We start from the raw sequence: 14628 nt of genomic DNA, 5'->3' as shown, positions 1-14628 counted from the left end.
TGCGTAATCTATGGGTATCCAAAAAGAGCTCAGGAACTATTGACACTTTTAGGTATGAAAATAAGACTTCAAAATATGTGCAACTTTTAATTAAAAGTCTCAAGACTAAAGGTCCCTGTAAGTTAAACCTAGGACTATGATTCCTTTCCCTTATTAGTGGTAGAAATCTGTAAATTATTTTAGTAAACCCATCAGATCAAATATATCTGAGGACTTTTTTTATTACCGTTTATTTTGCACCTAGTAAATGCTTAAGAACTTTGGTTTGGCCACCATTAGAGTCAGAGAGGACAGTTAAAACATCTTATGTGAGCATAAATAACTTCCAGGCACCATAAGTTATATCCAGAAGCAATAGAAATACAAAAGAAAATTTAAGGATAAAAACCAGAAGAATTTCTCTAAGGATTATGGTGTCAGTAAACCGTCTTCTAAGAAAAAAAGGTATCAAAGCTTTATTATTAGATGAGACACTTCAAACTGGGTTGCGCAAAGCTCCGGGAGGTTTTCTGTAAAAGCAATCGTGTCTTGAGAGGGTGGATAGACTACAGAACAAATGCCCGCGTTGGGCTTTATCCTCCAGGTACAATTCACTGGAGTAAACTCAGCAGGGAAAGGAAAAGATAGATCATGCCTATGCCTCGGATTAAGCTAGTAATTGCTCCACACTCTGGTCTTTGCAGCACAAAACAGTCATTCTAGGCTGTCATTATCTCTCCTTTGTAGTGTCTCAGGGATCATTTGATTAAATAAAAGCACATGCACCCTGTGCTGACAATGGAGAAAAGAGCTGCCTCCACACACAGCTTATTGTCACACACAGCAATGTCTGTCACTGCAGTTTCAGTGTCTGGGTGTCATTTGGAAGGATTAGATACTCATGATAATATCCAGGATAACAAAAGCCAAGGGTTATTTTGTACGTAACAAGGACAGGATTGGTAGAACTATGTTCCCTTAGTCACAAGTTAAATCTAAATAGGTTTTTTGATTTTGATCTGTTTTTAAATCAGGGTCTAGGTGGATACATCCTATTATTAATGATTTAGTTTTCCAAGGAATGGAATTAGTAAACTTTATTGACTGGAATTGAAATAGGAGAAGTGTTCTCCATTTATGTGCTGGATTCTACAACTTCATCAAATTATTATTAGCTATTAGGCTATAATTTACTATAGAGGTAAAGTTAACTCTCTGTGCTTTACTGAACATCACATGCTGGGGTCACCACCACCTGCCTACGTTTGCTTCCTCTAAGCCCCTTATTAGCCTTTCTCAGTAATCTATATATGCAGGTATACACTGCATCCAAAAAAATTAATCTGAAAAATCCTTTACCAATTAATTCCCCCACCCCTTTTTTTTGGTACCATGAACTTCTTAGTCTCTGTCCAAAAATAAATGAGATGTCATGGGGAAAATCAAGGATCACATGTTAGCAGCTCAGACCCAAATCCCAGTCTCTAGCCATTTGGTTTTGAGTGGGGTTGTTTATCTTCTCTGTGCCTTCTTTCTTTACCTTCTTCTGTCATGAAAAACACTAAAATATGAAAATGTAGCATGTGATGCCTGTTTAATAAATCTTTCCTTCTTTTTGTGTGATCTAGCACATCCTTCAGACTGTCCAGGGCCCATCCTCCCTGCTCATGCAATTAATATTAAAGTTGACGGCTCTTACCATTACCCTGCCCTTCAGACACTTCCTCCAGCTGCTCTAAAGACCTTCAAGACAGACTCTCAACTCCACCATGATACTTTCCTTCTAGAATTTCTAGTTCTGCTGTATCTTCTTAATCCATCTCTTGCTGCTCTTGGTCTTAAAGTGAAGGGATCTTTAGGTTGCATTTTGGTAGCAGAGCCTGTTCTTCCTGTGCTGGGCTTGTGCAGAGCAGAGCTTCAGAGTCCTTATTGCCAAAACATGCAAGTAAGTTCCCTGTTCAAAGGGAAGGTAACGTGGGACCAGTTTCTCTATTATTTTAGGTGATATCTCTTTAATCATTTGAAAGATTTACAGGTAGGATGCAAGGTTAATATGATCGCAGCTATTCCCTGCCCATGTAACACTTATTCTTCTGGAGACTCATCCCTTCTTTTAACATTATAAAAATCTCCAAAAAAATTGATGCAGCAGACTTGGAAAAATAACTCTTTCCATGATTTCCCTCACTTTGTTTCTCACCTGTGATATACCTATTAACAAAAACTCAAAACCACTTAAGCAGCCTCCATGGCCATATAACCTCTGGGCTTTATTTTCCTGCCCACTGCGTCATTCTGCTGAGGAAGGTGGCAGTGGAAACCATAGCATTGCATTGGCGTTTATCTTCTGAACTGCAAGGCACTCTCTGACAGCGATTTGAGGAACAAGTACATATCTGTTTTCAAATACTAAGCAGTTCCAAATCCTGATCAAACTGGGGGGTGAAGAGTAGCACAAAGTTTTTCCAGATGGTTCTGATTATTCATTTTCATCCAGACACGTGGCAGGCCTGTTCTCCCTGTGCTGGGCTTGTGCAGAGCAGAGCTTCAGAGTCCTTATTGCCAAAACATACAAGTAAGTTCAACCATTCAGTTCATTTATTTTTTTCTATGCTTGCATGAACTGTGAACTCTGAAGGCCAACTTACCCGTTCCCTACCCTAACCTATCTTATATGTAGGAAAAGGTATCATCATCTTGAATTCTCTCTCAAGGAGTAACAGTACTAAAATAATACTCTCTTTTAAATGCCTGCCTATTATTTCTAAAATCTAACTAATGATACATGTTATTGACTAATTGTTTCAGAGTTTGCACTTTCTTTATTACCTGGTATCTTGATATTCTTTATTAATTTTGAACTGGGATGCATCTTGCTGATATGAGGGCATCTCAAACCTCATTGGGTATGAGGGTTCTATGGGGCGTGTGTTAAGATACAGACCTGGCCTCCACATTCAGGAGGATTAGGCCCAGCAATTTCAATATATTGACTGCTAAAATTTGAGAACTACTGCCTTAAAAGTTCAAAAATTAGGGCAGTGCCTATGGCTCAAAGGGCAGTGCCTGGCTTCATATACTGGAGGTGGTAGGTTCAAACCCAGCCCTGGCCAAAAAAAAAAAAAAACTGTGGAAAAACAAACAAGTTCAAAAATTATTCCTTCCTTTTGTGGACTTGTTTCTTTGCTTTGAAACTGGATTGGTTTTTCTATTTATTCTTCTCTCAGAGGGAGTTCTGATTCAACAAGGGCCTGACTGGGGCATGGCCCCAGGCAACTGAGAACCAGTGCTGGTTTATTAAGGGAGATCTTGGATTTGTTTAATACTCTTTGCCTTTTAGGTGTTCAATAAATGATTTCTGGTTGAGTGATTATCAACTTTAATAAATACATATTATTTAAGTATATCCTATGAGAAAAAATTAATAATGGAAGAACATAATTTAAAGTTCTTACAGTTGTTCAGTAGGTTCCCACTTCTCCTTTAAATGACCCAAATATCCAGACTAATCTGTTTTCCTGGTAGTAAATTTAGAGGCAAGACTAAGGAAGGTCTTCAGGTAATATAAATAATGTCTGTGCTGGAAAGTGGATAATGTTTGCGATTATATTAATAATAGGTATCAGAACACAGGGGAAGGCGAGTGTGTAACACTGTATAACATTTAAAGAAAGAGCCCTCACACGTGTGTGTATCAGAAGCTCCTGGGCGATGGTTAGACCAGAAGCTGTTGGTTGGGATGGCCCAAGGGTCTGAATTTCTCACAAGGTCCCAGGTGGTGTCACTGCTGCTGGTTTGTGGCCCACACATGGCTGCACAGAGGAAGGAAACTTCTAAACAGAGAAGCAACCCAGAAGGTACATGGGAGAGCATCAGAGTCACTGGTTCTCAAAGTCTCTTTTACCTATGAAATTCTCATCTCCACACTTCAGTGAGCTCCCTAGGACCTCGATTTTAAAATACATAAAAGTAATAAATGACTCTCCTAGGTGAGCTAGGTCGTCCTTTTTGGGGCCGCTACGAGGTGTGAGGAGCACCTGTGCCTGTCTGCGGGCGTCTCCTCTCCACCAGACCTGGGATTTTGCTTCACGTTTCTGTTCACACTTAGACTGTCTGTCCCATGACTATGCAGTTACTCAATAAAATTGACCGCTGAATTATGGGGTTTCTTTTTAGTGAAGCCCCATTTAGAATAATTGTTAATAAAGAAAAAGGTACTTTTAAAAATCTTAATAACGTCTCAAAGCCTTTTTTCCTTTCCTTCTTCTTCTTAACTTTTTGCATAGGTCACCTTAATTCTCACATGCATTAGCCCTGTTTTTGTAAAGAAATCCTCTCTTTCCTCCTCCCTCTTAGATTCGCAGGTTGTTTTGGAAATGTTCTTGCAGACTATAGAAAAGCATTTCATGACAACTAATGACAGCAGGCAAAGCATCCATTAAGGTCATTTTATTTGGTGAAAGCATGAAGGATGCCTTGGAAAGCAGTCTTCCTCCTTCCTTACCTGCAAGTGAAGGTCATGTTCTTTTGTGGGGGGAATAAAAGGAGGAGGGGCAAGCAAGAAAGGGTTTCAGATATGGTGAAGACATATCTTATCAAAGACACCAGCCTAGTGCTGCTGATGAAGACGCTGAGCACCTAATTATACCCACCTAACGTTTGATGGCTTCTAAAGAGTGCATAGAAAATAGCATTAAGTATATTCTTCAATAAGCTGAAATGTTATAAATATACATGTACTTGTGGAATAGGTAATTTCCTGAAATAGCCATGTAGGAAAATTTATACTAGAATATATTTCAAATATAACCAACCCACTTAACTGGAGACTACCCTTTGGCAACATCATATTTAAATCATGATTACCTTTAAACCTATGAGAGCGTGTCTGCCTTAAACATGTATCTTGGGAGAAGGTCAGAATCAAGGTCAGAAATACTGGAGTTCTAGTTACACATCCACCATTTATAAGCCCAACCACTCTAAGAATCAAGTCTGTCATCAGTAAAAGGCCTCGCCTTGCTACTTCCTAGAGTTTTGGTGGAAACTAAATGATATAATGTACACAGACACCCTTTTGAATTCTCAGCTCTGTATAAATGGACAGCCATTAACCCCTTGGCCTTTGCTAAACAAATTATTTTTTCTTGCGAAGTTATTTGTTTTCTTTCTTTCCTTCTTTGCTGCTCATTTTACTTAATAAAGCTTTCTGATTGAACGTTTAGAATCTGATTGGGAGTTTGCTGGTAGAGGCAGTTTCAACAACATCAAAGTGGTTGAATCACACAATCACACACCAAAATCCATTGCTGTGTCATATAATAATAAGTAGCATGAAACTAAAAAAGACCTGGCCACCATTCAATTCAATGGCTTCTAAACAATGATTTGGATGTGAGAAGCCCTTGGTTCAAACAAAATCCAGTGTGGAAACCAATATAAAGATGGGGGCAGAGGAGTCCCGGCTGAAGTGGGCATGGCGTTCTGGGGAACTTGTGGGCTCTCCACAAAGTCTCCCTTGCACCTCAGAACACACCTGGACAGCTTGAGAACACACTGCTTTTGAAGCTCACAGAGGGGAGTGTGTAGGCAGAGTCCTGTGTTGACGGTAACGCTGCAGAGCCACCAAGATGTCAGATGCTCTGCTCCCCAAGGCAGGGGAATGTGCAATGTAATTCAGAATGATTATTACTGGATGTTCAAATATGAGAAGGACTGTCTTTTCATTTTCCTCATAAAACACCCTGCAATGCCTCAATTTTGATGATGACAGATAAAAAATGACAATGGCCTTCCTATGCTGTGGAAAGGTGGGAAGTCACAGTGGGAGCGGGAGTTATACAAAATCAGCTATGGCTTTATACCATTAGTGTATCATATCATAGAAGGGATTAGCCAGAAAGTAGGGCTAACCTATAATTCAGAAGTGTACTTCATAAAATAACTACAAGTGGAAAAAAATGTGCTTGATAATATGAAAGAAACAATAACTTGAATGCTAAATCCATATTGAAAATGTTTTAAGACTTAGCTACTGTCTGGCTTGTTTCATATATACTTTAGTTCAAAGAGAGTATATGTCCATTTTTAGTAGACTTGTTAATTTTTTAAAAAGTCTAATTTTGTTCCCTGGCTTAAATATTGTGGTTTAGGATTGAACATAATAAAAATCATTGAATAAAATGTTCAAATACTGGAATGTGAAATAAATCCAGAAACATACTTGCCAATATAAACAACATTATCATTTAAAAATTAATTTTAAATATTTGTGATGCAAATTTGAGGCATAAATAAAACATCTTAGGTCGGCATGTTGATTTCATTTCTTCTCTGTGGCACTTTAAATAGTTGGTCAGCTGAAACCCCATCACTGAAACCCAGTCATGTGACAAGAAAGAAGGTTTTTAATTATCTTAATCCCACTTGCAACTAATCTTACAACTAAAAACCACCTGTATAATCCATGTGTGAAACAAAAAGAGATCTTCAGAAGCTGTAAATACAGGAGTGGAAAGTTTAATACCCACAGTGTGACTGAGGCCTTTGATATTTACTACATTTATACATATTTTGACACAGGCTTATTTGAGAAACATACAAATAGTCTTTGATGTTCTTGAAGTATCTACATCTTACAATTTTAAGAGTTGAAAGGGTACACTGTACCAAGCAGTCATCTCTTCTACACAAGGAAATAATACAAGTTATCATGAAATAACTTTATAATTTGTCAATGTCATAATTAATAAGTATACTCCATAAATAACTTTTATTTTTTAAAAAATTGTAACAGCTTATTCTTTTTCTTTTGAATAACTGTAACAGGGGCAAGAGTAATGCCAGGTGAGGTATTTGGGTCTAAGACACAATAATCTAACTCAGTTTTCCTTTGCCAAAAGTTTCAGACCCAAAGTTTACGTCTGTCCGACCTACACAGAAAGTCCCACCTCTGGAGAGGGATCGTCAGCGTCACCCTGATTGAGGGGCGGGCCCTCAAGGCCATGGACTCCAACGGGCTGAGCGACCCCTACGTGAAGTTCCGCCTCGGGCATCAGAAGTACAAGAGCAAGGTAGCCACATCTCTGTTGTGCTCCTGTCAACATGCAGTTGATGACTGTGCTTCGGAAAAGGGAAAATCGATGGGTAGATAATTTTTGAAATGTTTAATAGACCTTCTTTGAACGCCATGCATCGTTGGGTTGCGGTCCTGCCTTTATGTGCAGGTGGCCTTGGGTAAACTACTGAACTTCTCCACGTCTCAATTTCTTCATCTATAACATAGTAATAATAATAGGAACCATCTCTTGGCATAACTGTGAGGACTGAAAAAACAACCACAATCCAAAAAAAAAAAAAAAGAATAGTTGCTGCCTGTCATGTAAAGTGCTCAGAGAGTACCGGCTGGTGTCAGTCCTGCAAAGGACATTATTTTACATACCTTCAAATTCTTTGTGCCTTGCTCTGAGGCATTTTATTCAACTTGATTTTCACCAATATGAGTTGCATTTTTTAAAATGTATTCAGGAAACACGACAAGCAGTGTGCCATAGGGCAAGTTACTTTCTCTCTCCCTGCCTCAATTTCCCCACTTGTAAAAATGACAATTAAAATAAGGCCTACCTAACAACATTGTCAAGAAGATTAAGTGAACATAAGTTATGTGTGTAAATGCCTAGAGCACCATCTTGCCTGTGTTAGAAGCACTCAGTAAATGTTAATAGCAGAAGGAAAAGGAGGAACAACAGTGGTAGTATGTTACTACTATACTAGTAGTAACAATGTGCTAAATAATACAATATATGGTGGTAGAAATAGTAACAATTAGTAGCAGTAGTCATAGCTACATTTTGGTGACATGTCTGATCTATGAGCTCTTCATGGGTCAGTTTTACTGCAGACCTTCACAGATGTCTTAGGACAACTGATCACATCCATCCTGTATTAAAGACCACATTCCACTTTGATAGGAGTTCCTTTGCCTGGGTGTCATCATTTTTATGTGTTTTTGATAACCATCCTGCCTGGGTCCCTGCCAGTCCAGGAAGTTTTCATTAGTATTTAAGGTAATCAGGAACATCACGGAGCAGATCCATTAGTGGGCAGTGAGTGCTGCCAACAGGCCGGCTGGAGGCCCCCTGGAGTGCCCACACGGAAAGGGAAGATACCACATCTGATCTGAAGGAAATCATACAGAGAGGGCAATCCTACTGAAAATGGCCAGATAAGTAAGACAGACCACTCCCCCAAATGCCTAGGAATTCATCGGAGCCAATTACAAGACACTTGACTTGTCATAGCATTTATTAAATGCCATCTATTTTTTCCTGTCATCCTTCTTAAGAACATATTTTAATGTAGCTATTGATTCCCAAAACAGGTACCTGTGGCCACTTCTATTTTCTCCTTTCTCAATTAACACCATTTCCATGTTCTAGCAGGCTGAGAACGTTACTTACCATTATAGTCCTGCTCTTTAGATATGAAATATAAAATCCAGCTGTGGACAGGTGTCTCTCTTTGCTCTTTCTTTCCGTGATGTATTGCTGATTAATTTCAGATCATGAACTTTAAAAACTGTGATTCATTTGCATTACTTTTGCACATAACATACTTCATTGCTTTCAAACTCTTTACATCAGAAGCTCTGTCATACTTTAAGAGGGAAAAGGCCACTGCACACCCTCCAGTTAAACAGAAAGAACAGGGAAACAAATACGAGTGTCGCTTAACCTGATGGTGAGTGGAATGTGGAGACACATCCGTGTCAGTCACTTGCTCATGGGTTCTACCAGGAATACTTGAATACTGAATCTGAATACTTGAAGAGACAGAATTGCAGTTTGTGTTGTGTGTATACACTAAGTATCTCTCTATATACACATATGTATGTACACATGTATCTGTGTATACTCATGTACATGTATTCATTTATTAATATACAAACATGTTTGCCATGTGGTTTTGGGAGAAGAGTCCTGAAGCTCTAAAGACTTTGGGAGTTATAGTTTAGATATCAAAACACACTAGCCTTCTGAGGGTCGCTTAAACTCTAGGTTTCACTTTCTCTCTCTGTAAAATGGGAATGGGCCTTGGATTCCCCACCTCTAGGGTCAGAGGCTCAGTTCTCCCTCCTTTGCTTATCATGCCTTTCAGCCTTTCTCTCTGTCAATAAACTCTATCCTGTCACTTAAGAAAAGAAGGTGGGACTAGTCCATAAGGGCTGCAATCTAAGTAAGAGTTTGCCTGACCACCCCAGAGCTGCTTACTTTTTCCTGCTCCTTGGAACTTCATTGGCTGCTTTTTCTGTGCTCAGCTCAGGATTCCAGTGTGTGGGGAGCTCTGGGATCTCCACCGTCTGCTGTTAGGAGCTGACTTTCTATGAGTCGTGTCTTCAGGCGTGAATGTGTTTATAGAAAACAAATACTGGTATTTCACAGTGAGCTGTTTAATTTATAGGCTGTTTACCTTTTCTATGTATTTCTCGTCTATTATTTAAGATAGTCAAGAGGTGCCTTTTGATTTTTGGCACACATCCTTTAGAGTTCATGCAGCCATTATGCAGGAAAGAAGCTGGAGATATACTGACCCAGTTCCATTATTGCTGGAACATTTTGTTCTGATACCACACTTACATTCTCTTTTTAGATACTTTTTTCCCCACACAAACAGCTTTTATTGAAACAGAAGACACTTGATTAAGTGTTTCAGGTTACTTTTTTAAAGCTGCTAGCTATAAGGTCATAATGAAATTTTGGTTTTCCAGATTATGCCCAAAACTCTGAATCCTCAGTGGAGGGAACAGTTTGATTTTCATCTCTATGAAGAAACAGGAGGAATCCTTGATATCACTGCTTGGGACAAAGATGCTGGGAAGAGGGACGATTTCATCGGCAGGTGTGTACCAGCTGGTAGTTTTGCTTTACCCCAGACAGAGTGAAATTTTGTTAAAAGAATATTTTCCATAAGTCTTGTTGATCTTTACTGTTGAAGAAAGGAATCACACTGTGGTAAGAAAACTGAGAAATAGATTCAAAACCTGACCAGCAGGTGGCAGTTTTGACCACTTGATGGACACAGGTTATCTGAATTTGATATCCAGAATTTTCTCCAGATGTCAGAAACATCGTGCGTAAAAGTTATGGGAGTTGAGAAAAAGGAATTTCATCTGATACAAGATATGTGAAGGAACAAAGAGCACATTCAGAGTCTGGAAAGTCATCTTAGAGAATATTTTCACAAATCATATTGTGACTGTAAAATGAATTATTTTCAACAACTCCCTACGAGGTAGAGAATCTTTATAATCTCTTAGGAGTCCATAAATCTGTAAAGAGCTCCCCCATCCTCGTGAAGGAAGCCTGTGAATGAGGCAGCTCCATGTTAACCTGATCACGCAGTGAACAAAGGAGGATTCTGGGCTTACATGACGTTTTCCCACAAATCTAGGTTATTTTGAATGACTACTTGAGTTATATTAATTGTTTTCTTATTTTAAAGCCTATTTTTACATTTTTCAATAGTTACATATGCACCTTTGCAACGCATTGAAACCTGCCAATCTGAGATAAATCATGGTGGACCAAAGAATTTGTTCATTTAAAAAAATTCTTTCCTTGTTGTAGTTCACATGAATTCCAAGTCTTTAAAAATACAGCCTGAAGGAAATTTATGCTAATAGTAAAGGGAATTTTACTCTAGAAAAGTAAGAACAGGAATCCAATCCAACATATTTATCTCTTCAGTTTTATATGATTCTGTTATAAACATGTATGTCTTAAGCAATTATTTTCTTCATAAGATTACAAAGAGTTCGAAGATAAGTTGCAGCTAAATTTTAATATTTTATTTATAAAAGGATATTGGAAACACACTACTGTAATCTAATCCTATGTTACATTTCAATCCTTTTTAAAGCATGTGTATATTTTTTCCCTTCCTTAAAACACAATTTTCAGAGTTTTCTTAAAATTTTTATCTTCTTCTCTTTGGTATATACCACTAGCTTAAGTAGTGGTATGCATCTGTTAATACTTTAAATACATTTTATTGTAATTATATATTTATGATTCTGTCTCTCTTAATAGGATATAAGCTCTTTCCAGTAGGTTCTATCTAGCTATTCCTTAAATAATTAATTTACTTTAATAGTTTATAGGAACATTGGTTATATTTGGTGACGACAAGATAATAAGAATGGTGGTCATGTGAAGCTGGCTAACTCAATCTCATTACTTTGTACTCAAGCCTTCTTGTAAAATAATGAAGGTGACTAGAAAATAGACTGGCTTCCTGTACTTGTATGCACAGGTTACATAAAGGCTTCTTATCCCCTTTTCTACATTTATTTTCATAATTACAGCTACCTTTTTATATATTTTTTTCTTTGAGAAGAATTTTCACATTTAGAAATTATGAAAATTTCTCAGTCCACTTGGTACTGACCTTTCCCTTTTCCTCACTTGATAATATTAGGAGTCCTTCAAAGGCAGAAACAGTTACAGAGAGGGGAATCTGTGCATCCCACTTTACCTTATTTCCATATTTAGCAAACTTTGAGAGAAGAGTGACAAATAGCTGGATAGAAGATCAAGAATCATAGGACTTTTTCTAGATTCCTGTGGAAGCAAAGAAATTCATATGAAGTTTGGAAAAATAGAAGAAATCCTTCTGGTCATGTGCTATTTAGGCTCAGATCGTATAGCACAGCAGTAGACAAGACAGCTCTAGACTATCTGTGAAACCACTTTGCCCAGTGAAGGGAATGAGTGTTGAATTTTGACATAATGGAAGATACGCGACATAAACATGTAGTATACTTCTAAATTTAACAAAGATACCTGTTGTGGAGAGAGGAAATGACTATGGTTAATCATTATTTCAAAGTTATTTGCTTGAATAAGTTTCCCAGTAGCACTGGAGATCTTGTCTGACTTTCTGCTTGTAGGTAAGTCATGTTTATCTGAAGGTTGCACAGGTAGAGATAAGGCAGATTATAATAGAATTACTAAATTCCTAGAAGATTTTAGAAGTAAATTGACTTACCTTCCAAATTTGAGTTCTCAAAGAAACAAGAGTAAAACTGTCATTGTGACCTTCCGTCTGCAAAATGCTATCATTGCAGCTTTCTGTGTCTATTACTTTAGAAATCAGGAACTATTCTGAGAGTTGGCTGGTGGCTGCTAAATAAATTTAAAGTTGGTCATGGAAGGTAATGCTATCCCTTCCATGGCTAATAACTTTTTGAAAGGGTATTAAGTCCCAAATTTGAGAACACTTTATATAAATGAGATTATCTATACAGAAGAGTTTCTTATGCCATAGTTTTGTTATTGTCCATGTTATTTCCATTTGGATCATGAGGAATGATTTTTGAAAAGGTGTTTTGTGAATACAAACTGAATAACAGGATTTGCTTGTTTTTCTGTTTCATAATAAAAACAAGACTGGCTATGAATGAGAGAACCAGTTGTAAATCTGGAGTGTCGAAACAATTAAAACTAATTTAGCACTGAACATTCCCTACTTCCGTTCTTACTTGAACCCACTCAAAGTCAGGCATTTTCCCCCAACAGTCCACCAAAACAGCTCTTGTCAAGGTCACCAGTGACCAAGTTGTTTAATTCAACGGCCAGTGACCAATCTTCATGCTGTCCCCATCCAGTCACATGCTGGGCTGGTCCTATCACTTCCCTTCTTGAAAGAGTTTCTTATTTACCTCCCAGGACACTGCACTCTCCCTGCTGTCTCCTGACCTCACTGCGTGCTCCTTCTAGGTCTGCACAAACTTTTCCTCACCTGCCTTATCTTGTAGTTCTGGAGAGCCTTGGGGTTCACTCTCTGGCCATCTTGCTCCCAGGTGACTGCAACATTTCTTATGCCTTCCACACTCTCTAGAGAAGTGATTTTTGACTGGTGTACTGCAAAAAGGTTTAAAGATCATTAATTAAATCATTTTTGAAAGAAGTTCAAAACAGGATACACAGACACACACACACACACACACACATATATATAGTTTGTTTGTATGTTTTGAGACACAGTCTCTCTTGGCCTAGGCTAGAGTGCCATGATGTCATAGTTCATAGCAACCTCCAACTCCTGGACTCAAGTAATCTTCCTGTCTCAGCCTCCCAAGTAGCTGGGATGGGACTACAGGTACCTGCCCCCACGCCTGGCTAATTTTTCCATTTTTAGTAGAGATGAGGTCTCACTTTTGCTCAGGCTAATCTTGAACTCCTGAGCTCAGGCGATCTACCCATCTCGGCCTTCCAGAGTGCTGGGATTACAGGAGTGAGCCAACAACCTGCTGGGTTTCATTTTTACTCTTTTTTTTTTTAAATCAACATAATTTGAGTGTGCAGAAGTTTATATGTTCAAGTGTGCCATGAGATAAAAAAGGTTGAAAAACACTGCTCTAGAAGTGGACAGCTAGGCCTGTACAGCCCCGCTCTGTAGCCTTCTCTGAACTCCAGAGTCCTAGACCCAACGGCCTATTTGGCATCACCACTTGGATGTGCGATAGGTTGCTCTAGTTTAACATCCTAGAGCTAAACTTCCCACCCGCAGTCCCCTGTGCTTCCTCCGGGCTTCTCTTTTATTTGTTACCAGCACCAAAAATCTTGGATTTGTTTTTGACTCCTTTTTTTCTTTCACTTTCATCAAAGCCATCAGCAACCTGGTAACTTTTCCTTCAGATCATTTTCATCATGTCTATCACCATAATTCTGGTTGAAGCCACCGACGGCTTTCACCCGACAAGAGCAGCAGCCCCTTACTCTTCCTTCTACACTTTCTCCCCCACAGCAGTCTATTTCCAACAGAGCAGCTGGAGTAATATGTGCACGTATTTTTAAAATACAAATAAAATAATTTAATGCCTCTGCTCAGAACCCTTCAATTGTTTTGCATTGTAATCTGGGCAAAATCAAAGTACTTATGGCCGCCGCGAACACTTGGCCTGGCCCTGCCCCCCTACCCTGAACTTCTGCTGTTCTGTGTCTCCCCCCACTGTCTCCCAGCCACACTGCCTCAAGCTCACCAGGCCTCTTCCCTCCATCCAGCACCCTCACTTCAGGGATCCACCTGCCTGCAGTTTCTTTGCCTTCTTTAGGTCTGTGCAAATCTGACATCAGGGAGACATCCACACCAAGTCTATTTAAACTTAAACCTCCTCTCCGCCGTTCTGCTGTGAGGTCACCACTGATGTAACCACCATTTGATATACCCTAGATGTAAGCTCTGTGAAGCAGGGATTTCTAAGTATTTTGTTCACTGAAGCATCCTTAGTACATAGACCAGTATCTGGCACATAATAAATACTCAATAAATATTTGTGGGGTTTGAACGTAAATACCTGGTGCTCGACTTAATACTGGAAGTGATATGGCTCATTGTTCTCAAAATGCACACTGATCTGACACCACACACCAGTGAGAAGGAAATTAGAAGAACGTAACTTAGTGGAAAGAACAGAGTTTTATTGAGTGTCATTGTGGAAAGACATTTGAGAATAATGCAAAAGAGAAGAATTAATGCATTATAAAGGTCTATTGTGTTTACTTTAAAATGATAAATTGTATTTGGGGGAAAATAAGCTCATATATTTACCAAGATGCTTATATCATAACTTTTTTTTTTTTTTTTTTT

General features: G+C 38.6%; 1 protein-coding gene across 1 annotated transcript in view; it reads left to right on the top strand.

Annotated features, from left to right (window-relative positions):
• MCTP1 (multiple C2 and transmembrane domain containing 1) overlaps positions 1 to 14628 on the top strand; it is a 601695-nt gene that overhangs the window by 389982 nt on the left and 197085 nt on the right. Inside the window, exons 8-10 of the mRNA XM_003785982.3 lie at positions 2477 to 2554; positions 6882 to 7052; positions 9746 to 9876. Of these exons, the coding sequence (XP_003786030.1) occupies positions 2477 to 2554; positions 6882 to 7052; positions 9746 to 9876 (380 nt within the window). The remainder of the gene's footprint in view (positions 1 to 2476; positions 2555 to 6881; positions 7053 to 9745; positions 9877 to 14628) is intronic.

Source organism: Otolemur garnettii, unplaced genomic scaffold, assembly GCF_000181295.1.
Source record: "Otolemur garnettii isolate 467f Iridium unplaced genomic scaffold, OtoGar3 scaffold00017, whole genome shotgun sequence".
In the NCBI taxonomy this organism is placed as follows: Eukaryota; Metazoa; Chordata; class Mammalia; order Primates; family Galagidae; genus Otolemur; species Otolemur garnettii.
The sequence above is the reverse complement of the archived record's forward strand: the minus strand, read 5'-3'. Positions and strand labels throughout refer to the sequence as shown.